This window comes from Sciurus carolinensis, chromosome 14 (assembly GCF_902686445.1).
Source record: "Sciurus carolinensis chromosome 14, mSciCar1.2, whole genome shotgun sequence".
Taxonomy (NCBI): domain Eukaryota; kingdom Metazoa; phylum Chordata; class Mammalia; order Rodentia; family Sciuridae; genus Sciurus; species Sciurus carolinensis.
Genome location: NC_062226.1, coordinates 908,338 through 934,705, shown reverse-complemented (window position 1 = coordinate 934,705; position 26,368 = coordinate 908,338). Strand labels below are relative to the sequence as shown.

The 26,368-nt window shown below is 52.0% G+C and overlaps 2 protein-coding genes across 10 annotated transcripts in view; one reads left to right on the top strand and one right to left on the bottom strand.

The window, feature by feature from the left end:
* Positions 1-1,486: 1,486 nt before the first annotated feature.
* LOC124964772 (collagen alpha-5(IV) chain-like) lies at positions 1,487-7,580 on the bottom strand. Its single transcript, XM_047525436.1, has 3 exons — positions 7,560-7,580; positions 5,114-6,543; positions 1,487-4,007 (listed from the first exon to the last, which is right to left on the bottom strand). The coding sequence occupies exons 1-2, from the start codon at positions 7,578-7,580 to the stop codon at positions 5,710-5,712; spliced, it is 855 nt and encodes a 284-aa protein (XP_047381392.1). The 3' UTR covers positions 1,487-4,007; positions 5,114-5,709.
* The window catches only part of Traf2 (TNF receptor associated factor 2), a 34,944-nt gene continuing 14,318 nt past the window's right edge, over positions 5,743-26,368 (top strand). Inside the window, exons 1-10 of one of the 9 annotated variants that reach the window (XM_047525184.1) lie at positions 6,596-6,923; positions 8,377-8,497; positions 9,150-9,229; positions 9,657-9,831; positions 13,188-13,406; positions 14,768-14,846; positions 15,133-15,231; positions 20,782-20,943; positions 21,816-21,890; positions 26,197-26,271. In XM_047525184.1, coding sequence (XP_047381140.1) covers positions 13,219-13,406; positions 14,768-14,846; positions 15,133-15,231; positions 20,782-20,943; positions 21,816-21,890; positions 26,197-26,271 — 678 coding nt within the window. In that variant the 5' untranslated portion in view covers positions 6,596-6,923; positions 8,377-8,497; positions 9,150-9,229; positions 9,657-9,831; positions 13,188-13,218. Of the gene's footprint in view, positions 5,810-6,593; positions 6,924-8,376; positions 8,498-9,149; positions 9,230-9,656; positions 9,832-12,185; positions 12,290-13,187; positions 13,444-14,767; positions 14,847-15,132; positions 15,232-20,781; positions 20,944-21,815; positions 21,891-26,196; positions 26,272-26,368 lie in introns of those variants that run through there. The other 8 variants (XM_047525189.1, XM_047525186.1, XM_047525183.1 and 5 more) reach the window with 8 other exon arrangements.

Genomic DNA, 26,368 nt, shown 5'->3' with positions numbered 1-26,368 from the left:
TTTCTTTCGTGGCAGTACTGCTGATTGAACCTTGCGCATGTGCTCTACCACTGAGCAACACCCCCAGCCCAATGCATGTAAGGTATAAGATGTATTGTTATTTTACAATAATTTGTAATGTTTTATGATAATTTTGTACAGTAAGAAAATAAATTATAATTTTTGAAAGTATAAATGCCACAAGCATCACAAAATTCAGCAACATAACAATTGTGTGAACTAGTAATTGCATGGTGAATGTCTTTAATGCTTTTGCCTGCTATTTTTACCTTGTGTTTACCTCTGTACGATTTTGCAGAGTTGTTTTCTAGATGGAATAAAAAGATGATTCAGACATTTCTCTAGTGTGCTTGATTAAATTTGTATGTAATTATTAGTACTGACATTGGCTTGGGAAGCTCAAGGCTTCCCAAGGATGAGTTCATTGTGGACACTGCCAAAGGTTTATTATGTTCCACAAACAGGAATTCTGACAAATGCAATCCCAGCCAAGAAGAAAAAAAGATGTATATAAAGTTGTATATGCAGCAGTTCCAGATATGTTCCTGGGAGGAGACGGTTTTCATTCCACCCAGGCAGCAGGGGAACTGAGCCCTTTGCCCACATTGCAGATTGGCTGATTGAAAGAATTTTGCAGAAATTCACCACCAGCTATGTACATACAAACCCCTTTTCTTTTTCACTTCTTACTGACTTAAGTGCCCAGAACCATGCAGGGAGGAAAGTAGTGGATGTCCTTAGAAGACTGAAGTGCATGGAAATATCCCATAAACCCTGACTAAATATACTAAAGGTATTCTTTGAACAACTAGGAGGAAAAACAAACTGATAAATATGGATTGTTTTAGTCAGCTTTTAATTGCTGTGATTTAAGGACTTGACCAGCACAATTGTAGGGGAAAAAGGTTTATTTGAGGGCTCATGGTTTCAGAGGTCTTAGTCCATGATCCTCCTGCCTCCATTCCTCGGGTTTGAGGTGAGGTTGAACCTCATGGCAGGAGAGTGTGGTGGAGGGAAGCAGCTCACATCATGGTGATCAGGAAGCAGAGTTTGCTCACCAGATACAAATATATACCTAAAGCCACGCCCCAATGCCCACCTCCTCCAGCCACACCCCATCATTTCAGTAGTTACCACTCAGTTAATCCCTGTCAGGGGATTAATTCACTGATTGGATTAAGACTCTTACAACCCAATCATTTCTCCTCTGAACCTTCTTGCATCATCTCACATGTAAGTTTTTGGGAGATACCTCACATCCAAACCATAACATGGATGAACTATCTATTTAACCTGACAATAGAAAAACATGGGGTTTTTTTGTTTGTTTTTGGTACCGGGAATTGAACCCAGGGGTACTTAACCACTGAGCCACATCACTAGTGCCCCCCCCCCTTTTTTTTGGCAGTATTGGGGATTGAACCCAGGACCTATGTGCTTGCAAGGCAAGCACTCTACCAACCAAGCTATATCCCCAGTTCCCTAGCCCTTTTTAATTTTGAGACAGTCTCACTAAATTGCTGAGGCTGACCTTGAATTCATGATCCTCCTGCCTCAGCCTCCCAAGCCACTGGGATTACAGGTGTGTGCCACTGTGCCCAGCTAAAATGGGGATTTTGACAGGGTTAAATTTGCAGATGTGAAAACTCAAAGACAGAAATGACTACAGTGTTACCAATTCCCACACCTGCCAAGTTGGTGTGTGGGTGACCCCCTCCCATCACACTGCAGGGTTCAGGGCAGGGGCCTCTTCCACTGGTGGGTGTGTAGGCGGAGTCCAGGGAGGGCAAGCTAGGCGCCAGGACCTCCAGCTTTTCCCAGCAGCCTTCCCAAGTCTGCTCTGCCAGTCACTGAGCAGAGGGGGCCTAGACTGGGTCAGGAGCAGGGTAGGCAGATAGCCATGGTGAGGGGAGACACTAGGTGGAGCGGGGTATGACCTAGCAGCTAGGCCTGTGCACAGGGGCAGGGGCAGAGCTGCCAGCTTGCTTGGACTCCAGCCCAGGGTGGAAAAGTTCAGAAGGTGGGAGGACAGTGTTGTGGGGCTGGGGAGTACCCAGCTGCCTCATGGTGGAGGGGAGCCCCTCAGGCCACCAGGAGGATCTCTGATGCAGGACTGTGTGGCCTTACCAGGTGACCACACTTGCTGGCTCAGGGGTTTGGTTACTATGAGACCCTCGTGCATGGTTCTGGCAGCTGCAGGATGTAGGTCATGACTACTGCCCCACTGGTGGGCAGGGTGGCCTCCCAATCAGCCAAGGCAGTAGTTCCCATTCTGATCAGCAGGTGGCACAAGAGGTCACAGGACCTGAGCTCTGTCCATCACAGGCCTTTCAGCCAGGAAGGACAGGGAACTGGGCCCCAGGTCAGGCCCCAGGCATGCTGAAGGGCTCCCATGATGGGATTGCTTCCACTTCACTGTATAAGTACAAAGGTTGTGGGGAGTGGGAAACCAGGCTCACCAGGAGAGAGGCCAGCTTCATCCTGAGACCCAAACAAGGCCCAGTGCATGCCAAGCAGGGGGAGGAGGGGGGCCAGGTGAGGTACTGCTGCTGCAGAGGCCTGGCCAGGCTGGCTCTTGCACTGGACCCTTTGGCTCTGGTGTGAGGTGGCTGTGAGGCTGGTTGAGGGGGCGTGCTGAAGCAGGTCTGCACCTCATGCGTCGTCTTGTATGAGGGAACTGAGTGTCTTCTTTACGTTCTTCACAGTCCTTTCTGTGTTTTCCAGACCTTCCCAAGTGACCTGTGTTGCTTAAATCAGAAACTTTGGGGGACACTAGCCTTTACCACTGCACTGCTCCTCTAGTCCTCTTTAATTTGAGACAGAGTCTTGCTGAGGTTGCCTGGAACTTTGAGCCTCTGGAGTCCCTGGGATCACAGGTGTGGCCACTGTGCCTAACCGAAACATTCTGACACGGGCACATGCGAAGTTACATTGCCCCGTTCATTGCCCCACCATTTCTGTGTGTCCTTTCCAAGTCCACAGAAAACAGACAAGGCAACCCACCCATTCAGTCCCAGCCTGTGCAGAATGGGGCCCCCTGCACAGGTGGCTGCCCACCATGCCCTCCCCACAGGTGCCCATGTCACCTCGGAGCTCACCCTCACACAGGGGGTCCTGGGGGGTGGCCCTGGGCTGACCCTTTAGGTGTTTTGAGCCACTGCCTGGAGGTGAGAGTGCCCCACTCCTGCCTCCAGGAGGCAGTCCACCTGCTGGCCCCAGAGCACTGGCACTGGAGACTCGCCGTTGTCTTTCCCTCATTAGGGTCCCCCAATCCCGACAGGGCCCTGAGGAGATGCTGAAGAAGGACCTGGAATCCCCTGCATCCCTAGCTGGCTGTGAGCTGTGCACTGACCTAGGGGAAAGCCCTCCGCTGGTGCTGGTGTGGAGAAATCCTGGCTCAGAGCTGTACTGGCCTTTCCAGGAGTGTGTGTCAGACAGTGGCCGACAGGGGACTGGTGTCTTTCAGAAGTGGCAGCACAAGGCAACCTTCAAATGCCTGAGAAAAAAGAGGGCCAGCTTTTAGGGTGAGCAAGGGGACTCTGGCCTCTGTGAGGTGGACTCTCTCCCTGGGAGCAGCACCTGTCACATGAGGGGCATCCCAGGTGTAGGGCCCCAAGTAGGGGTGAAGCCAGTCTTCGTGCCTCCTGCCCCCACATGGAAGTTGGTTGTCACCCCGAAGGCCTGAGGGAGTAAAGAACAGGAGGCATGGGCCTCAAGGGCACCCGCCCTGTCTGGGCAAAGCTGAGTGCTCAGTTGTGTTCAAAAGTGTCCACAGGGCCCTGCTGGACATGAAATGAAAGCAGCAGCAGAGAGGGACGACAGGGTTGGACCCCAGGGGCCGCTGCTTTCCTTGAGGAACTTTCAGGCAGACTGGTGGCACTGGCAGTTGTCACCTCCAGTGCTCTGTAGGTCGAGTGGGCAGCTGATGGGGCCTCTCCTCTGTGACCGAGTCAGAGCAGCTGGTGTCCACTGCATCTAGTCCCATCTGTGGTGAGGTCCACACCTCTCTGCAAAGGATATAGCACCCTCAGGTCAAGACATTGAGGCCCCCAGACCCTGAGGCTGATGGCAATGCAGCTGGTAGTTCTCGGGTATGGGGGACGCTGGGGCTCCTCCCGTGCTTGCCTAGGGGCATCCCCTGCCTTGCCCTGGTGGGACGACTTTTGCTTTCTTTTGGCAGGAGGGAACCTGTGTGGTAATCCCCTGGGCTGCCTGACGACCACAGTGAGTCACCTTTTTCTGGACTGAGCCTGGGCCACTTCTCATTCAGAGCACCTCCTGACTCTCCTTTGTCTCAACCACACACACTCTACAGGCCTGTTACCAGAATAAATAAAAAAAGTGTGAAACTCTGAACGCAGGAAAGTCTAAAGTAAATGAAGGCATGACACTGAGGCTGTCAGCCCCATCCACCCCCGTGGCCCTGAAGTGCTACCAGGATTTGTCTCGCTAGGGATTTTTTTCCCCCAGTATGGGGCATTTTTCATGCAGGCTAGTAAGCACTCTGACACTGAGCTACGTCCCAGCCCTAAATCTCTGGATGTGGGTGGGGTGGAGGATGTCACCATCCTGGACCAGGGGGTCTGACACTCTCAAGGAAGGGCCCACTGTCTGAAGTCTGGTGGAGCGTTCCTCTTTAGTTGTGCGGGTGGTGAAATCCAGGGCCTCTGCACACGAGGCTTGTGCTCTTCCACTGGGCTACACCCCCAGGGCACAACTTTTCCATTTTACTCTGAGGAAGTATGAACTCTGCTGCGGGTGAACCCCCTTCATTTTGGGTTGCTGGATTCTCAGCACCCAGATGCAGCTGGGAGGAGACACCTCCTTGTGCCTCAGAGCTTTTAGTTTCTGGGCTTGAATGAGACTCTCCTGACCCTGAAGGTGAGAACTCAGAACATTTCCAGGGCTGTTTGCAGCCACCATGAAGTTAACTCATCCTGGTGGCTGAGTTCTATCTGAGGCAGGAAAGTGGGTTTCAGGTGGGGGAAATTCCAACTCCAAACCAAGATGTGGTGCAGGCAGTGTGGTCTAATGAGCCACCCCATCTTTCAGCCCGTTCCATTCTTCAGCAATTTCCAAGGCTTCCTGGGGTGCAGGTTCCCTGGGATCTTACCTGTGAACCTTCTTCTTTTCCAGCACAGGGAGACAGCCGCGGCAACTCACACAACCTCATCTTTTGGCAAAGCCCACGTGCTATTCCTGTCCTCTCCTGGCTGACCCCTTGGTGGAGATGACGGCGTCAGCCCTCCCAGCGATGCCCCTTTCATGTGTCAAGAAGGCAGAGGAGCCGCTTCTGTTTGGTGGTAAATTTCACGCAACATAAAAAGCACCATTTAAACCTTTTGAAGTATACAATCCAGTTAGTTCTAGACGTTTCACAATCTCAAAAGGGGACTACGCCTCTGTTCCAGCGACTCGAGTCTCCGTGGGGACGGGAGTATGGAGCGAGAGGGTCCCATACAGGCCCTAGCTGCATCGGACCTCACAGCAGACCCAGAGTGTGCACCCACACCCCGCGGTGTTGCAACCTGCCATAGCAAGCTTAAGTACTACGCCGCTGCAGCGCCGACCAATCGGCGTCCGCTGCGGCTCCCTGAGCGTTCCCGGTAGGCTCCCGTGTCAATCCGTCAGGAGGCGGGCCCACGGCGGGTGACTTCGGCCAATCGGCGCTCTCCGCGGCTCCCTTCGCGTTCGTGGTAGGCTCCTGCGTTAGTCCATCAGGCGGGCTCGGGGCTGAGCGGGGCGGGCCGTCGGCGGTGGGGGCGGTGGCCGCGCGGGCGCCGAGTTCCGGGCGCTCGGAGACCGTTGGGTGAGGCAGCGCGAGTCCGGTTCGGGGTGGGCCGGGTGCGGGGTCCGGCCGGGGTCAGGGGCGGCGGCTGGGTCGCGGGCGGGCGCGGAGCCGCCGCCTTCTGAGGGGACTTCTCGGAGCGGCGGAGACGGAAACCGAAAGTCGGGGGTGGGGCGGGAAAGTTGGCGACGCTGGCGGCCGTGCGGACCGCGCGGGCCCGGGGGTGTCTGGGCCGCGGGGTCCAGGGGTCCTGCCCGCCCCCGCCTCCGCGGTAGCCCCGGGACGCCGCCGCGCTCAGCCTGGCCCCGCGGGGCCCCCTCGGCAGCCCGCCGCCTGGCCCCGGGCTTTCCCAGCTGTGGTTCAGCGCGGGTCCCCTCGATTGCCGGGCGTCGCTGCGACCCCGGCCGCCTTTCCTGACGCAGGCACTTCTGCCCATGGGAGCCCCCTCCGTCCGCCACCTGCCCCGAGCCTCGGCTTCCTGGCGAGGCCTCGCCGCCCCGCCCGCCGCCAGTCCTTGAGCTGCTTCCCGGGAGAGGCGTGTGGGGGTGTGCGGTGCGCCCGGGCCGGCGGAGCAGCGGGCCGCCCCGTGCAGTCCTGCAGGGCGCCTGCCTGGGAAGCAGTGGGAGAGCATGGAGGCCTGGCTTCTCTCCGTTTTTGTGTGCCTGACAGTGGCCTAGACTCTGGACTCGTGTCTCCAAGTCCCGGTCTCCTGGCAGGCTGCCCACGAGCCAAGGGCTGGCTGGTAGCAGAAGGGGCTGGTGCAGGTTTAAGCAGGGTCATCCTGGAAGGCCAGGTCCGTTGGAGAGGGGTGGGGGCAGGACAGGTGGAGTTGGGTTAGCTTCAGCTTTTATTGAGGGTTCTTGGTGGAGGAGAGACCCAGTCTGAATCCTGTGTTAAAGGTCATTCTGGCTTCTGGGAGGAGAGTGAAGCCAGCAAGGCCTGGGTGGCAGCAGGGAAGCTGGTGCAGTGACTTGGTCAGGGCTGGAGCTTTCCTTGGACTCTTTTGGGTGATATTTAAAGGGTTGAGGTGCTGAACGATTCCTGACACCCCACGTGAAGAGGTCAGGGAGCAGGAGCCCTATAGCCAGTGCCAACGAAAAACAGATACTATCATGTAGCCACATGATGTCAAACAGTATGTATTACTTTAGAGTTTGAATGACATCTCTGTTGGTGAACCTGTTGTGTGCATGTGCGTGTGGTGCTTGGACCGGAACCAGGGCCTCATGTGTGCTAGGCTAGCACTCTACCACCTAGCCACATCCCTGCCCAGTGACCCTAGCTTTGAATAAGTGAAACTAAATGTTGGTTGCATAAATAAACATCAGCCAACATTTGTTCTTTCCCACAGCATTTGCCTTTTGCTTTTGATATTTTTATATACAGTTGTCAGGTATTCAAATTGGTATAAGCTTTTGTTTGGTACTGTTTTGCCTGGAAAAAAAAAGATGAGCTTAAGTATAAATTTATAAATGTGAAGTATATTTCTTATACTTGGAAGGGCCTCATACTTGGGGCTGAGTGAAGATTTAATCTTACCTGTTATGTGTGTGGGTTAGAACTAGGTACATGCAAGTGAACTCCTATGTGGGATCCTAGAATTGTATAAAATGATAGTGAGCTGTAGGTGGAAACACAGATTAGGGGAGCTTGAGTCCCAGCATTTGGGTTATTCTGGAGTCTGCCTGTTTGTTTGAAGAATGAGGCCCTGGCATAAATTCCATCATTTGCCAGGGGCAAGGCAATGCTACCCCACGTGGCCAGGTTTTACCCATATCTGATTTGGTGTCATGGTTTGGGCACTGTTTGATCTTTGTAACATACAACCTGCTTTTTTGAGTTCCACACCAGTATTACTCAGCCATGTTCACATTTCAGATTTGTGTGTTGACTTTTAGGTACAGGTCATTTCAACCTGGTCAGGGTCACAGTGTTGGGGGCATGTCCCTATTTTCCTTGGCTTGCTGTTCTTTCCCCTAGACAGTGGCCTGGGTCTATGGTTCCTGGGCTGGAGCTGGACTTATGGAGGGCATATACTGCCAGGTTCCCACTTCAGCAGAGGGAAAGGGCAGAGCATCATCTGGGCACTGATAGCCCACACGCTTCAGTGCTGGGTGGGGGACCTTATTGAGGTTTATTCTTGCCATTTTTTTATATTTAGGAGTTTAGATTATTTTTGAGAAACAGACATGTGTCTGTGGTAATTAAGCATGTCATCATCTTTTTTTAGCTCTTTGAAAATAGAAATTCCACTTTGTGTTTTTGTGTACAAATGCTAAGTAGTCAGCCATGTATATTTTTGTTTCTCATGTGCATCATTTTTAGCATCCTTGGAGGCTTCCTCCTGACCCTCATAGGACAGTGCTGACCTCCAGAGATAATAACCACTCAACCTCTGTCATCACAGATTTATTTTGCCTTACCTTGAACTGCCGAAAACTGGGACTGTTCCCCAAATACTATTTTGTGTCTGGTAGTAGTGCCTTTTTTTCTTTTTTGGCAGTATTGGGGTTGGAACCCAGGGTCTCATGCATGCTAGGCAAGTACTTTATCATTGAGTCACACCCCCAACCCTTTTTTTGAAACAGCGTCTTGCTAAGTTGCTCTGGCTGGCCTGGAACTTGGGATGCTCCTGTCTCAGCTTCTTGAGTAGCTGGGATTGTAGGTGTGCACCCGCCTGCCTGGCTTGTGGTGCCCTTTTAGCAAAATGTAAGTCTTGTGTTTGAAGCCAGAGCATTTGTGTCTGGACCACATTTGGCAATGAGGAAATCAGGACTGCCCGTGACAACACGCACATACACACACACTCTCAGATACATATGAATGTCAATTCCATTTGTATTCTACTGGCCCATAGAGCAGGACTTCACAGTAAAACCAATCTGGAACTGGAAAGGTCTGAAGTGTATGTAACTTTTTTACTTTTGGTACTGAGGATTGAACCTAGGGGTGCTTAACCACTGAACTATATCCCTAGCCCTTTTTTTTCTAATTTAAAAAAGTTTTTATTGTAGATGGACATAATACCTTTATTTTATTTATTTATGGGGTGCTGAGGATTGAATCCAGTGCCTCACACATTCTAGGCTAGTGCTCTACCACCAAACCACAACCCTAGCCTCCCCAGCCCATTTTTTATTTTTAATTTTGAGACAGGGTCTTGCTCAGTTGCTTAGGGCCTCTCTAAGCTGAGGCTGGCCTTGAACTTGCAATCCTTCTACCACCCTGCTGGGATCACAGGCATGTGCAGTGGCTCATGAAATCAATTTAGTAGCTTCTATCCAGAAAAAAGGAATAAAATAGAAAACTCTGAATACTGCTCATGAAAAGTAAGTATAGTTTGACGAACCTTTTGTTTCAGTTGCATATACAGATGCAGCAAGACGTGGTGAAACACCGGAGGCTGTGTGTGGACTGGGGGTGCTGTCTTGGGGTGTGGAGGTGAGCAGAACCGCCGTGTCTGCCCTGCATGGTGTGGGTGTTCTGTGAGCTCTCTGGACTTTTTTTTTTTTTTTTTTTTTTTGAGATGGAGTCTTGTGTTACTCAGCCTCCTGAGTATCTGTGACGAAAGGTGCATGCTACTTCTCTGGCCTCTCCAGGACATCTGTAAAGATGTGCCACCAGTAGAAGTGGGCACATATGGTGAGAGGAGAGCACATCCACCTCAGGGTTAGAGACAGACAAGTGCTTTCCCTCTAGGGGACTTTGGTATACAGAACCCCAGTACCCCCTCTCTTGGGCGCTTAGGGGAGGGACTCTGCCTTGTGGATGCAGTTGTCATTAAATCATAAATTTAGAAGGTTGGTTGAAATTGGGTAGTGCCCAGCAGATGGAATATGACCCATAGGGTCTTGTCATTGTTCTACAGTGTTGGACCAGCCCAGGACAGTGGGAACAGCTCTTGGTTGCTGCCCTCTGCAGGTCTTTGGAGGCTCTGCAGATGACCTAATGACTTGGAAGTCTGTGCCTTCTGCCATGAAAGGTGCTGGTCCTACAGGTCTGGGGTTGGAGTGTTGCTTGGTGATGCCTGGATTGATTCCAAGGTGAGCAGGGCGTGTAGCAACTTCAAGGGCCATGAGTTTTCTGAGTTAAAAGTGCTTCCTGGGCTGGGGAGATAGCTCAGTCGGTAGAGTGCTTGCCTTGCAAACACAAGGCCCTGCGTTTGATCCCCAGCACCACAAAAAAAAAAAAAAGAAAAAGAAAAGAAAAAAAAAAGTGCTTCCTGTTCATGGGCTGTCATAGTTGCCCCTTTTCCAGGGTTTGTAGGCTTGAGCTCTGGATGTTCCATGGGTTTTTAAAAATTTATTTAGTTTTTATTTTTTTGCATAGAGGTTTGACGTGAGGTCTCTGGAGGTTGTTGTCAGGATGTAGTCCACAGGGACCAGCCATGTTGGCTGCCAGGGATCTGAAAACATTGACTAATAAACAGACAATGGCCTGTGACAGCTGTCCCTGCTGTGTGGTTTGTGTTGTGGATTGTTTTAATATATATGATCAACACTGAGGTGTGCTCGAAGGAATAGTGAACAGCTCATAAGTCAGATAGCCATTTCAAAATCAGCCAGTATAGCGGCTAGGATTGTAGCTCAGTGGTGGAGCGCTTGCGTGGCATGTGTGAGGCACTGGGTTCGATTCTCAGCACCATGTATAAATAAATGAATAAAATAAAGCTCTATCAACATCTAAAAAAATTTTTTTAAAAAAATCAGCCAGTATACCTTGATAGGCTGCATTATTGTATCCAGGTACATTCTGTCAGCTCCTGGGTCACTCAGTGATCTCCCAGAATCATAGGCATGAGGAGCAGACCTAAATGTGCACAGGTCGGGTAATGAGGGCATGTTTGAAGGAAGGGCCTGAGGCTCAGTATGTTTGAGAGCAGAGGACAACAGTGGGTTCAGTCCCAGTGAGGGTGATGGAGTCTGTAACTGGTTTTCTTCTGAGTGCACAGGACACCCTAGATAAGGGTGGGGTGTCCATCTGGTGTGGGTGTGGAGGAAAGCAGGGTGTTGGGTGGAGGTGAGAGGGCCCATGATTTTGATTTGGGAGGCAGAGCGGGTGGGATTGACTGGTGCTTGAACAAGGAGTGGACCCAACCTTCTGGATTTGGCAAGTCCTTGGCAAGTGGTGAGTGGCCTTGAGACTAGAAAACCCACTTTCTGGGATAGCATCCAGGGCAGAGGCCAGAAAGGAGGAAGGAGAGACATTAGCAGCTTCCTGGGTTTATCTGAGACTGTCCAGTCACTGGGTCTGCTGCAAGAGGTCAGTCCCTTTCTCAGGTGAGCAGTTGTGGAACTGAGTCACCTGCACTCTGTGTCAAGACCACATGACAATGCTGTTTACCTTACCACAGTCTTCCCACCAGTGATCTGACTTCTGGGTGGGCCCTTGCTGATGCCAGGATGTGGGTGACTCAAGGCTTTGAGGGCCACCAGGACACTCTAGGTGACTTGGACCTTGGGCAGGCAAATCGATAGGGCCTGTAGCCAGGTGGACCCGCATAGCCTTGCTGGAGGTAGTAAGGATCTAGCAGGCAGCGAAGCCCCTGGCTAGGGCTGTTGTCTATGCCCAGGGCAGTCAGCATGCTTGTCACTCCTGCAGAGGAAAAGAAAGCACACTTGCCTCTTGAATGTTGGAGTGGCTCTGAGAGCTGATTCCTTAATGAAATACAACGTGACCAGGGTTTTGCTCTGGAGAGATTCTTGGGAGGGCACTGCTCCAAGCTGCTTGCCACCTCTCCGGCTTCCCTACTTCTTCCAGGGAGTCTCCCCAGGCACCAGGCCCTCCTTCCTGCTTCATCTTCCCAGGGCACGCACCCAGTGCCACCTGGGCCAACCCTCCAGCTGTGCGCTGCACTGGGAGCGACTCCATTTGCCCCTCATCCTCGCTGTACAAGCTTGCTCTTCTGCCCGAGAGGTGACCCGTTCCCACATCCTTTTTAGCAGGAAGAGCCCTGAGAACAGCGAAGTTAGAGCTCAGTCCCAGTCTCTAGGCTGCTTTTGGAAGGGGAAGGTGGCAGGGAAGCTGTCCCTGGCAAGTAGCATGCTCTTGGGGGCTTTGGCCTGCCGGGTGCAAGGCTGCGAGCAGCAGACCTGCTTGTCTCATCAGAGGTGTCCTGCTGCGGCCTGGGAAACCCAGGCTTCCCCCCGGCTGTGCTGCTGTTGGCCCTGTTTCTGGTTCACATCTTATCATTGGTGCCTTCGACATGGATGTTTCTGGACCCAGCACACGTGAGCTGACCTCACTTTAGCCGGAAGCTCTGAGATCTGTGTACTTGGGCTTTACCAAATTGCCTGGGGCAGGTGTGCTTGTTTCTCCCCTTTGCTCCTGAAAATGTTGGCAAGAGAGAGGGGCCTGAGGCCATGATTGGGAGCTTCATAGTAGATTGTCCTTTCAGGGCCCCCTCTTCCCCTGCCAGGGAGTCCAGGAGTTCTTGAGAGACCTCATGGATGTTGCTGCCAGGATCTAAGACAGGGCTGCTATCTGGGAAGAGAATATGTGGTATGCTGGGTGCTGCTTGCTTTCCCTTTCTGCCTGATTAGGAAGTCTTGGCATCCTTGCCCATCATCATCCAGCCCAGTCTCTTCCTGGACTCCTGCATAGTGAGGGCTCCTGATGGGCAGGGAAGAGAGAAGCCTGCTGTGAGGTCAGTCTCCAGCAGGAGGCCAGTGGAGGCTCTTGTACTGGAGGGTGAGGGAGGAGGCCAGGGGTTAAGGAAGTGCTACAGTTCAACAAAAAGAATAGGGTGGGGGTGGGCAGAGGCAGCTTTGCAGGTTCAACTGGCAGTCTTTAGAAGAGGCAGAAGGAATGGGCAATCCAAGTGAGGTTCCTTGGCGGGGCTTGCTGAGGCCGAGCAATCATCAGGTGCCAAGGCCGAGCTGGCATACAGCGGCTCTGCAGGTCGTGTGCTTAGCCTGGACTGTGGGGGAACTGAGCAAATGGGGAGCACAGTGGCCAGTGCCTAACCACCTGCGTCACCTGCCCAAGTGGGACTCCCTCTGGGCACTATCTAGGACCTGAGGAACTGGTAGGTGGGCACCATCCCAAAACATGCTTTTTGTAGGGACCATGGGTACAGGATGGAGGATGGTGTACGTTAGCGTTAGCAGGAAGATGCCAGTTCTCCCAGCCAGGGTTCATGCCACTGGGAAGCCTGTGGTCATGGTTTGTGTGTGTGCCAGAGTGTGGCCACCACCCTCTCTGAGCCGCAGGTTCCACAGGAAATGGAACTAGCCTGTCTCCAAGGCTCCCAAGAGCTTTGTGGTAGGCTCTATATCACAGGTCTCCACAGTAGCTCAGACCCTTCACCCCTTGCAGTTGGTGGGCTCCATCACCTTCATTTTCCCTCTAGAGGATGGTTTTGGAATTGAAGCGTGACATGATCTGTGTTTTTCCTTAGGGCTTCGTGACGTGTGGGGGTTACAGCTCTCATGGCTGCAGCCAGTGTGACCCCCCCTGGCTCCCTAGACCTGCTGCAGCCTGGCTTCTCCAAGACCCTCCTGGGGACCAAGCTAGAGGCCAAGTATTTGTGCTCTGCCTGCAGAAACGTCCTACGGAGGCCCTTCCAGGCCCAGTGTGGCCATCGCTACTGCTCATTCTGTCTAACCAGCATCCTCAGGTGTGCATAGCCAGACACCCGGGATGGTTGGGGACAGGTGGGTGGCACTGGTGTTTGAGGTGTGTCCTCCAGTGTGATCACTCCCAGTATAAATTTTCCCTGAGTTCCAGAGCTTGGCACAAACCAAGAATGTGAAGTTAATCATTTAAAAATATTGCTTGTTGAAATGCTAATTTTGGATATGTGGGGTTAAGTTCTGTGTGTCATTAAGATGAATCTCACCTGTTGTTCTGGTCGCTTCGATGTGCGTACCAGAGAGTTTTAAGTCTAATGTGAGGCTCACAGCTCCCTGACACTGCTCCCACTGGGCAGGACGTGTCACTCCTGGGTAGTGGCTGGTTGGTGTGTATCAGCTGTCCAGTGGTCTGAGGGTGAGCTTTGCCTCTGGGGAGGGCATCTGGGACGTGTACCTTTGGGTGGCTTCTCAGCGTGTGCCTTGTTCACAGCAAGAGAGAGTCACAACCTCAGAGGTCCAAGTCCCCATGCACCTCTCAGAGTTTGAGTCGTCTCATTTGTTTGAGATCTTTTCAGCACTATCACTGATACGTGCTGTTGATTTACGTTAAAGTTGAGAAAGTGCTGGGCGCAGTGGCACACACCTGCAATCCCAGTGGCTGGGGAGGCTAAGGCAGGAGGATCTCAAGTTCTCAAGTTCAAAACCAGCCCCAGCAATTTAGCGAGGCCATGCCTCAAAATACAGAATAAAAATGGCCTGGAGATGTGGTTCAGTGGTTAAGTGCTGTTGGGTTCAATCCCTGGTACCAAAAAAAAAAAAAAAAAAAAAAAAAAAAGAGAGAGAGAAGATTTAAGAATTTATTGGGGGCTGGGGCTGGGGTTCAGTGGTAGAGTGCTTTCCTAGCACGTGTGAAGCACTGGGTTCCATTCTCAGCACCACGCAAAAATAAATACATAAAATAAAGGTATCATGTCCATCTACAACTAAAAAATTTTAAAAATTGAAGAATTTATGGTGTGGAGTTGGGCAAATTCTGTTTGTTTGTTTGTTTATATATTTATTTATTTGGTTCTAGTAATTGAACCCAGGGGTGCTCTACCCCTAAGCTACATCCGTAGCCCTCTTTATATTTTGAGACAGGGCCTCACTAAGTTGCTGAGGCTGCCCTTGGACTTCAGACCTTCCTGTCTCAGCCTCCCAAGTGTCTGGGGACACAGGTGTGGGCACCACGCCTGCACAACCCTATGTCTGTTCAGCTGCCTAACAGACATCATGAACTGGGCTCATAGACAACAGGAATTTACCTCTCACCAGGATTGCAGGCATGCGCTACCAGCCTAGCCTGTTCATTTATTCTTTGTAATCGTTTTCACAGTGGGGTTTTGCTTTTTCTCTATCCTGCCAGCTCCGGGCCTCAGAATTGTGCTGCCTGTGTTCATGAGGGCATATACGAGGAAGGTGTTTCTATTTTAGAAAGCAGTTCGGTAAGTACAGTATCTTAAAGCTAAACTGGTCGACATTAACAGAAAATATTTTGGAATTTCCTTTAACAACACCAGTGACTGAGTGAGGCCTTAGGAGCTAGCAGTTTCCCCTAACAAATGTGAATGTTCAGAGTTGGTGTGCAGAGGTGAGTTGGTCCTCAGAGTCATCCTCTGCTTCTAGAACTTCCCAGGAAGGCTGTGCACGTTGAGTCCTGTGCTTTGGACAGCACTTCATTAGCACTTGGATGCTGGGAGGAGGCCTAACCCCAGGCTTTCTTCTTCCCAGGCTTTTCCAGATAATGCTGCCCGCAGGGAGGTGGAGAGCCTGCCGGCCATCTGTCCCAATGATGGGTGCACTTGGAAGGGGACCTTGAAGGAATATGAGGTAAAGACAGGTACTCCTATTTTGCTGTGGGCTGCTCCAAGAGGCCTGCAGGTGGTTTGGTGGCTGGAGCCAGGGAGTTGAGGTTTCTGCTCCTCAAAGTAGCTCTGACCAGAACTGTGCTCTGCTCTTGCTGGGGTTGGAGCCCATCTGATATATGTAGCTGCTCCTTAGAAAATGTTCTTTCAGAAACCAAACTACTGTGCACAGGCCTGCACTATGGAGTCTGATACCACCCCTCTCTGTGCCTCAGTTTCTTTGCTGTGGGGTGTGGTGAGGATTGGAAGTATGTGGAGACTTCCTGTGTGTGTGAGGACCTGGGGTCTTGCTAACCCTGGAGAGCTATTGCCTCAGCTTCGGGTTTCCCAGCAGTGGAGGGCAGCTTCCAAGCCTGGTAGGGTTTTGTGTCGTGTCCCTTGTGTTCACAAGGTACCCCTTGTTTTTAAACTTGTTGGACTGGACGTGGGCACATTGGTTCTGAGCTCTCGAAAGGCTCTGACCAGTGACAGTAGCAACTGGCGCCTGACTTGTACTCTGTGTCAGCTGAGGCTGACTCGTCCTGTGTCAGTGTATTGGGAACTTCAGTGTGATCCTCATCTCACCTTTAGGTATCTAGCTAAACCTGCAGTGTGAGCTGAGAGGTTCTAAGAGCTAGTTAGGACACTGAGGTCCATCAGGTTACTCATTCTTTCTCATCATAGTAAACAGCTTTTAAAAAGTTTATATCTCAGTTGCTAGTTTGGGAACATTCACAGCAACAGACTATTCACAGTAGCCCAAAGTGGAAACAGCCTAAGTGTCCATTGGTGGATGATGGATAAACAGCACATGGTCCTTCCGTACCGTGGAATGTAGTGCAGCCTTAAACAGGAAGAGACTTTGACCCCTGCGACAGCAGGTGTGGACCTTGAGGATAGCTCGAGTGAATAAGCCAGCCACAGAAGGAGTAATCTTGTAGAATTCCACTCACATGAGGTCCCTAGAGTCGTCAAATTCATGGGGACACATAGCAGAATGACAGGTCCTGGGGCTGGAAGTTGTCGTACCGAATAATAAATTGGGACCTCGGATCGGGAGGCACCTTGATGCCACCCATGCAGCCTGGGCAGTGAGGTCATGAAGGACTGTGGCTCAGAACCTGGACTTTGCTACGCGTAGGGGATTCCCAGGCCAAGGCCCACGGGGATGCCTTCCTGCCCAGGCAGTGGGCCTGGGTGTCACTGACTGAGATGGACTCTGGGGTAGTTGGAATCCTGATTCCTGATGTTTTTTTTTTTTCTGTCTTGCTCCCTGCTCTTGCTTTTTCAATATTTTAAATTTTTTGGTGCTGGGGATCAAACCCAGGTCCTTGTGCATGCTAAGCACACAGTTCGTCACTGAGCTATTTCTAGCCCTTCCCTCATTGATTTGATCAACTCCACTATGTGATCTTTGGGCTCCCAGTTCTGTTTTCCAGATAATGCTTTCCAGTTTTGGCTGCACCTGGGTGAACAAGAAGCTGTGCTGTCTCTCCTAGCTTGGGGTCTGTCACAGCCTGATCATGTGGCCACAACCCTGGCTGCTTGCCCAGAATGAAACACTTGTCTGATGCTGTGAGAGCTGGTCCCTAGGGAGATGGTATGGGATCAGGGTCTCCTGGGAGGGTGGGGTGCTGGGTGGGTACAGGGACAGTGTGGGTACAGGCATTTGGAGTGCTGTATGTCCTGTTGCCCTCAGGGGGCCCAGGAAACCTTTAGAACAGGCAAAAATAACAGTCCCTGGCTCTGGATTCCTCTGTGCTCTTTGTCGCCTTCAGGCTTGTGGTACTTGTATAGGTGAGGTCAGTGGCTATATGGGCCTCATCTGAGTGCTAGGGACAGCAGCCAGGCATGGACTTGGGTGCCACGCGGCCCTGCAGGCATGCAGGGTGGAAAGTCCCTGGCTGCGCCCTTTGAGGGCTCTGGAAAGTCCCTGAGAGGAGTTGGGTTTGGTCATGTGGGAGGGGCAGGCCCTGCTCTGGAGCAGCTTGGCCGTGGCCTGGTTTTATTGATATTACCTCTTCCTGGCTGTAAGTGTCACAGGCAGGGACAGAGATTGTGTCCTTTGCAGAGACCTGCCTCTCCTCTTGCCCAGCCCACATCTATTGCTCGACTGCTTGTGAGTTGTGAGGTTAAAACTGTTTTCTCTTGATAGCCTGGGTTATTAAAAGTTTGGAAAAATGGCAGAAATCCTGGTTAGCCTTAGGCTATGTTTTTCCTTTGTGGTGATGTCTTTCCTTCAACGAATGGAACTGTTGCATTCACTGTCTGAACTATCTAAATGGCTGTGGAGAGACTCTAGCAGGTGTCCCCAAGACCACTGTTGCTGCAGGACTGAGAGCAGGGCCTGGGTGGTAGGCACAGAGGCCTCACAGATGTGTGTTGAATAAATATTGATTTCTGCCAGGTGTGGTGCACGCCTGTAATCTCAGCAACTCAGCATCTGAGACAGGAGGATCACAAATTTGGGGCCAGTTTCAGCACCTTAGCAAGACTTTGTCTCAAAAAATAAGAAGAGCTGGGGGTATAGCTCAGTAGTAAAAAACTTTCTTAGCATGAGCAAGGCCCTGGGGTTCAATTCCCAGAACCACCAAAAATATAAAAAAGAAAAGAAAAAATCAGCTTCTTGGAATTCTGTGTGGGCTGGGAGGGGACTGCCCTTGGTTCTGTTTGCCTGTGTGTGGTGGTGCGACCCATCTGTCGAGAGCCCTGGACTCGACTGGGAATTTCAAGAACCACTGAGGGGGTCAAACCCAGGCCTTGTACATGCTCAGCACACACACTACTGCTGAGCTACGCCCCGGCCCAGGAGAAGAGTTTTATTTATTACTGTGATTTCATGCATACGAGTGTGAGCAGAGAGCAATAGGCTGAGAGTGGTCAGTGTGGGAGCTTCTGGCCCGTCACCTGCAGCACTGGCCAAACCAGTCTTCTTTCGGCTGTATCCTCTGCCACGTTTCCCTTCTGGATTAAAGTACTCTACACTGTGGGCCATGCACATGCGCATGTCCGTGCCAGCCAGAGGCACCCCCACAAGGCCCAGCCACTTTGGCCTGAGGATTCTTGGGGTGGTTGTCCCAGCGCCTGTGCTTCCCAGCTGTGGGAGGCCCCCCACTCAGGCTGCAGTCGACCGCTTAGATCCCATCCCTGGGAAAAGGGCCGTCTCCTGAGAGCCCTGAGGACGCTGCCCAGAGACGATGGCTTTCTCTGTCTAGAGTCCCACCTGCTTCGGGGCTTGATGAGGTACGGCCCCTCAGAGCAGCCTCACTCAGGAGTCTCCAGGGAATCCTGAACTGCAGCCCAGTCCTGTGGAGCTGCTGAACCACTACAAGGGGCCCTGCGGTTGAGTTCTTTCTGAGTCACTGTGGACCACCTATTGGCCATAGGCATGTTCCCTCCTTCACATTATTGCCCCTCTCCCATTGTGCCATCATACTTACTGTGCTCTGATATCTCCTGTTAATGCTCACCTGGCACTCAGTGGGATGAGCCAAGCACAGAAGGACCTGCCTTTTGGGATTCCTTTGTTAGGTCCTCAGAGCCATCAGGTCTATAGAGATGCAGTAGAATGGAGATTTCCAGGGACTGAGGAGGGGGAGTCTGTGTTCATGTGGACGGGGTGTCAGTTTGGAAAGATGAAAGAGTACTATGGATGGATAGTGGTGACTGACAGTTGCCTGACAGTGTGAATGTGTGAGTGCCACTGTACTGTGCACTTAAAGTGGTAAGGATGGTAAGATTTATGTGTTTTCATCCCAAGTTAAAAGCTTACCAACCGGGGATGGGCTGTGGCTCAGTGGTAGAGCACTTGCCTGGCATGTGTGAGGCCCTGGGCTCGAGTCTTCAGCACCACATATAAGTAAATGAATAAAACAAAAGTCTATCAACATCTGAATATATATATATATATATATATATATATATACATACACACATATATATGTTAATATATATTTTAAAATATATGTATATACACACGCACACACACACACATATGTTAATATATATATTAAAATAAACAAATAAAACCTTACCAACCAATCTTGGGCTCTGTGCTCCCAGCTACCTGCCCCCCCCCACTGCCTCACAGTGCACCTGTCTCAGGCTTGCGGTACTGGTTTCTGCACCTCCCTGGCATCCGCAGGCTGGCCTCATCCCTCCTGGGGCTGGGAGGCTTGGGGCCTGCTAGACTTCTGTCCTGCTGCTCAGCGCAGCATGCTGAGTTTGCAGCAGACTCTCTGGGCTCCCCAGGCACATCCATGATCCAATTTGCCTACAGTCTGTGTGTAGTGTGGCAGCCAGGTAGGCCTCAAAGGCTTTAGCTAGACTGAGTTACCTTTCCTTCCAGACCCTTCACAGTAAGGCAGTCCCCAGGAGGGTCTGTGAGGACCTGCCCAGGGCAGCCTTGGGCCTGAGAGGTGCCTGGATGGATTCTTTATTTTTCTTTATTTTTATTTTTAAATTAAAAAAAATTTTTTTTTTTAGTTGTAGACGGACGTTTATTTTATTTATTTATTTATATGTGGTGCTGAGGATCAAACCCAGTGCCTCACATGTGCTAGGCAAGTGTTCTACCACTGAGCCACAACCCCAGCCCCCCGATGGGTTCTTGCTCTGTGTTCTCCCTCTGTGTTCTTTTCCACACTGCCCACCCTTCCCTGGGGCACCCTTCCCTCATCCAACTGTTGACCTGCAACTTGGGTTTCCTGCCTTCTCTAGACTACAGCTCAGGGTGCCTTCCCAGCCCTGCCTCATCTCCAGCACATTGTCTCTGCTCACCGGGTAGGGGGTTCCCATGTTGGTGGTCAGTGCCACCAGGTTGTCACCTGTGGCTTATCTGTGTTCATTGTCCTGCAAGGCTTGTGATCGGCTCTTAAAGGGTTGGGACAAGCGAGTGGGCTCCTGGGTGGTCCCTGCCTCTCACTCTGGTCCCCTTGGCCCGTTTTCCTCGCAGTATAGGTCTCCTTACATGGAATCCTGTGCACTTAGAACAGTCCCCACCAGGCCTGGTGTCCAGCTCTGTGCCTGGGCTGATCTTGTGCCTCTGTCTTTTGCTGGGTGATCTGGTGCTAGTTGCAGGGTGGCTACTTCCACAGTGTCTCCATGCCTCTAAGCATGCCTCTGGCTCCCTATTTCACTGTAACTGATGGGGCTGAAACAGTCTCTAGCATCGACCCCGCAGTGCTGAGGCATGACCTGCTTGCTTGGTTGGAAGCTGTCATGGGGACCCCCTGGCACCAGGAGTGCTTTCAGCTGTTCCAGAGGTGGGGGCAGGGGAAGGGGGCCTGGGTGGTGGTGCCTACCCAGAGACCAGTTGGGGGAGTTTCCCTTGGCTCAGGCTGGGACAAGGAGAGATTGATGTCCCTGGCCTCTGGGAGTGGGAGAGGGGGACACATTGGACCTCCACTGCCCTTTTGACCTGTGGAGGGGACCTTCAGGATGGACAGCAGCACAACACGGGACTCCAAGTGAGGTGCACATGCTGCGTTTACCTGTGGTGTCTGCCTGCGTTCTGCTGATGCTTCTTTGTCTCTAGAGCTGCCACGAAGGACTCTGCCCATTCCTCCTGACTGAGTGCCCTGCGTGTAAAGGCCTGGTCCGCCTTGGGGAGAAAGAGCGCCACGCCGAACAGGAGTGCCCAGAGAGGAACCTGGACTGCCAGCACTGCCAGGAGCCCTGTGGCCATGCAGGCCTGGAGGTGCGGGCAGGGCGGGGCCTGCTGGTCGGTGCTGCACCACTGCTGCAGCTCAGCGCCTGCAGCCAGAGCCATTTGGCTCCTCTGCTTTTGTTCCCACAGCGTCAGCCTTCTTGAGGCCATAAGGGTGCAGGGTTCTTGGTGGAACTGGACTTGAGCCTCTTCAGAAAAAGTTCAGACACCCAGGTGTAGAGTAGGGCATCACCACCACCTGACCTGTCCCTCACCCAGACTGCTAGCCAGCAGGTCTGACATTTCATCCAGAATGTTCAAGAATGTTCCAAAGGGCCCTGAGTGTACTGCATTGTGGCCACTGTGTCCTGTAGTTAGCGCTCCCTTTTAACAAATACTGAGGTAGTCCACGTAGAGAGAGAAAAGGTCTGTTTGGGCTCTGGAATGCACGGTGGAGCGAGGCTGCTCACCTCCTGGCTGGGAAAGGAAAGGGAGGAAGAGGAAGTGCTGGGTTTTCCTTGTCTCCTTGGGGGCACACCCCCAAGTGACCTAAAGTCCTCCCACTAGGTCTTTTTTACCTTTTATAATTTTTTGGCTCTGAGCTTGAACCCAGGAGTGCTTAACCACTTGATAACCACTGAGCTACATCCCTAGTCACCCCCCGCTTTTTTTTTTTCCCCTTTAATTTTGAGACAGTCTCGCCAGGTTGCTAAAGCTGGCCTGGAACTTGTGACTCTCCTTCCTCAGCCTCCCTAGTCACTGGGGTTATAGGTGTGGCCACCATTTCTTGAAGGTTCCATCATCCTCCCTCAGTGCCATGCTGGGATCTAAGCCAACCACCATCTGAGATTGTTCAGTCTCCTCCTCCCTCAGTGCCCGGTGTTGATGTCCCCACCTCATGCCCCTGACTGCTTCTCTTAAAGGCACACCATGAGGTCTGCCCCAAGTTCCCCTTGACCTGCGAAGGCTGTGGCAAAAAGAAGATCCCTCGGGAGAAGGTAAGGTTCTTCCTCGTGTTTTCCGAGGACCATGGCTTAAGGGTCTTCGCCACGTGATGTGCCCAGAGGGGCAGAGACAACAGCAGAAAACCTCTCTGCTGCTGGGAGCACAGGGTGGGCAGGATATACTTGGGCATGATAACCATGCTCCTGGTTGAACTGGCGCTCAATCACCTAACATAATGTTGCCACTTTTTTTCTTCCTCTGGGGATGGAACCAGGGCCTTGAGCATGCTAGACAAGTGCATGACTACTGCGCTACGTCCCTGGTTGAAGTCACATTGTGTGAAGTTTAATTATGGTGAATTAAACATCAGTTGTCCTTGTCCTCCAGGCGCTGTTTATGAGAAGTACTGTGTTGACCTTGACATGGTATTTGCAGCAGGAGATCTGGGCATGGAGCGATGGGCCCTGGTAGCCTGTTGCAGTAGCAGTAGGACATCAGTGTCTGGGGCCCAGGGCATTCCTTCTCCCTGTGTGCTCATCCTGTGAGGAGGGTGTCTGGCACCCTGCATAGAACCAGTGCTGTGGAGGACCCCTCGGGGAAGGACATTGGGAGGTCAAGGAAATGTACTCTCCCAAGTCTTTCTTCTTGGCAGGTGGGGTCAGGGAAGGGTCTCTCCCCAGATGCTGAAGCAGCAAGAGCTGGTGTGTGACTGCATCAGTGTCAGAGGTCAGGATGATGCCAGTCATTGAAGTTTGTGTCTGGATGGCAGCATGAGGGACTGCAGACTGTCCAAGCCTATCCTGTTCGCTTGGCCCTTCAGCTTGTGCCTGTCTGGTTTGCTTCAGTTTAAATACGGGTCATGGCCCAGTCCTGAAATGGGGTGGCTCTGAGGGAGGGGCCTCTCTCCTCTGACCCAGCTGTCCTGTTGAAGGCTCTCTTGTTGCCTTGGCTGAGTGCTTCCTTGAGGTGTCATTTGGCCTTCACCAGGGACTGGAGCTGGCTCTGGGGCTCGGTGTGAAGTTCAGCTCCACCCTTGATGGAGTGTTGTCGAGGGTCTGTGATGGGCGAGATCCCTGTGGTGGCCAGGATGCCTCCTGGTATCCAGTTCTGTGAGGCTGTCTGGTGTGGTGGCAGGTGCTGCCCCTGCTGGGTGTGACCTGCAGTGTCCTCTGTGTACTAAAGCCAGAATTAATCCTCTTCCTGTGGTTTTCCAGCATAGAGTGAGAGAACTGGCCTGGACCCAACAGGTCATCCTCTCCTGTCTTTAGACGTGGTTTTCCATAACTCATCTTCATCTTGATCCTCAGGTCCCTCATCACCAGATGCCCTGGGTCTGTTTCTCACAGGCCCCTCACCTCTGCAGCAGCAGTGCCAGTGCGTGGCTCCTCTGGGAAGTCCCATCCAGGTCTGGAGCTTCAACCCTTGGAGGAAAGTGACATTTAGGGACCTCAGTGTTAGTGCCCTGTGCTCCAGTGTCTGTCTGTGCTTTTAGACCTTTTCAGAGGAAAGAGCAAGGAAGGCGTTGGCACTGATGCGTCTAGGAATGAGGGAAGTGGACGCTGCTATGGCAGGGCTTGTAGGGATGCTGGGGTCCTGTGGAGGTCAGGACCCGGGGCTGTCAGGATGGCAGGACTTGCCATGCTGCTGGGCTGCCCAGGGTGCCTTACCACTGAGCCATATCCCAGCCCTTCTAAAAGTGTTTTTTGAGACAGGGCCTCACCATGTTGCTGAGGCTGACCTGGAACTTGGGATCCTGTCTCAGCTTCCCAGGTCCCTGGGATCACAGGCGTGCACTACCATGCCTGCCACTTTTTTTTTTTTTTTCCTCCTCACACAAGAGATTTTATTAAGTGGATAGGCAGAGTGTCTGCCCTCAGGGTGAAAGAGAGAGAGAATGAGAGAGAGAGCAAGAGAGCACACAAGAAAGAAAGCTTGAAGATAAGGAATCCCTTTGCATCTGCCTGCTCACTCACAGGAGTTGTATGCCATTACCTGGCCATTTTGGATTGATTAGAGAGAGAGAGAGAGTGAGAGAGTGAGCAAGAAAGACCATGCTGAAAATCTTACTTCTTGGCAACATTAACATTAATTTATTTGTTTTATCCTATATATATAGATAATAGGTTTAAAATGAAAGTACAGTAAAAACAGAGTGAAGTTTACGATTTCTTTGAGGTCCATTTTGTCCTTGGAAGAATATCTTACTGAGTGGTGTGGTCCAAATGCTGTACTCTGAGGTCAGTTTGTGATGAATTTTCTGTTTGTCTGACTCATAGCACACCAGTAGTTCATTTGCTTCAGTTATTTTAAAGGTGGTGGGTGCTTGTCTTTTTATTTGCATTTGTGTTATGGTATGAAACACCTGCCTATTCCAGAGTTAAGACCTTCACAGGTCCGCCAGCGCAGCCTCCTTCTGACCGCCTCACCAGTTGCTGCCTACCCTGGCCGCGTTAGGTTTTGGTGGTGTCTTTCTTCTGAAAGGAGAGCTGGGAGCCAGGTCTTTTCATGCCAGTCAGTGAGACTGCTTGGCAGCAGGCGCTGGCCATGGCTGTGGGCATTAGGTCAGAATAGCCTGGGAGTCAGTGGGTAGCCACCATGCCTTCACACGTGGTGATGTATCTGCCACTCATGATGACAGTGACAGTAACCTCAGGCCAAGGTCACGTATTGTCTGCTGAGGGCCCTGGGGGTTGTCCTTCTCTAGGAGTCATCAGGGGAAGCTGAGGCTCAGGAGGCCAGATTGCTGGCTTTGTGGACTGGCCTCCACAGATTTCCAGCTGAGCCTCCCCATCCCCTGTGCAGCCGTGTTCCAGCGTCCCAAGTGCTCTGAGCTCTTCTGTGGTGGGAGGGCTCCAGAGGGGGTGCCTGGTGGTGGGGCCTCACTCCTACGCCACGCCTTCCCACAGCCTCGTGTCTCACCCGAACACACCTCAGTGATTGTGGAGGTTGCTTGCTTTTTAGAAGTGAAAATACTCTGGGGATTCATTCCAATTTTTTTCACTCTAGATTTTTACCTGAGTTTTGGTAAACTCTGCATTCTTTTTGCAGAAAACCCAGTCTTCATGACTTGAACCTGGTGGCTTCTTCTGTCCCGCTCAGTGCCCTAGCTCTGCATCAGCAGCAGTAGCATGAGTGCTGCCCATGTGGCTGGCTCTTGATGGAGTTCCTCTCTTTCTTTGCTCTGAGAGTCTGTAGGTTGTGACTGTTTTGAAGCCACCAAAAGTAGTTCTCTGACTCAGTGAGGTGCTGTCTCAGTGACCTTTCGAGACTGGTTATTTCATTTTGCTTTTGACTTTTAAAGATGGCACTTTAAGGAAAAAATGTTCCATAGTTTTGTAAAACGGTCATGTGCCCCACAGCGGACCTGCAGAATGTGTGCTCCCAGAAGTCCAGGGGTGTGCGACATGGTGTTGGCTGGGCCCCGTGGGGCTCTGTCTGCAGACCTGCCCTTGGTGTGGAGTTGAGTGAGCTCAAGCACAGCGAGGGCTGAGGGGCTTTTGACCCACACTTCCCAGAGGGAGTGTGCCGAGTGCCTGCTGGCCGCAGGTGCTTTTGCACTCCTTCCGTGGCTCCTGTCTGTTTCTCGGGGTGCTGGGGATTGGAGGTGGCCGTCATTTGTTCTTCTGTGTTCCTTAATGGTGCAGGGGCAGCGTCTGAGGAATTATGTTACTGTTCCTGGTTTCTGATGTGCAGTTGGGTGTGTTCCCACTCTGGGCCTCCCTCCTGGTACATGTCGGATGACCTTCTCACAGTGGAACCTTCAAGAGGAGGAGGCAGGGCTCCTGCACAGGTTCCATCCTCTGGCTGCTGCTTCACCCTCAGACTCGTTGTCAAAGCAGTAGTGCTTTTCCTCCCCTGGTCTAAGCATAGTGTGCAGAATGTCTGTGCAGTGGAGCCTCTTCCTGGGTCTCAAGCACCCGTCTGTGATCCATCTTTGCCATTCTGTCCTGGCACATGCTCAGTGTTGGCAAGGGCCTGGCCTATCCTCTGGCACTTCTAGGTTGTAGGCCCATGTATCTCCCCCAAGACCGCAGAGCCTCAGTGCCATGCCTCCTTGCAGCTGAAGGTGACAGGCATGGCTGCTTTGTGTGGGGCACAGACCTCCTCATGAACGCCTGGACTCTCCACAGGCTTCCTGAAGTGCTAGCCTACCTCAGTCACTGACGGGACGGGTGGCCAGTGTGTGCGCACACACAACTTTGGACAGGTGTCAGGTTTTATTCTGTGTAAGAGTTAGCCCGTGAGGGTAGGGCCAGTGGTCCCTTGTGTAAATCCTGACATGGCCAGTGCAGAAGGGGTGCAGTGGGATGCACCTAAGCAGAGGCTTCCCTGGCGACTTCATCCCTTTCACCCCTCCAGTTTCAGGACCACATCAGGACATGTGGCAAGTGCCGAGTCCCCTGCAGATTCCGTTCTGTTGGCTGCCCCGAGATGGTGAGTCCTGGGACCCACAGTGAGGACTGGGCAAGCCTGCCCCTCATCCTGGGCAGTCTTCACTCAGCCTGCAGCGCAGCTTCTCCTGGTCCCCAGC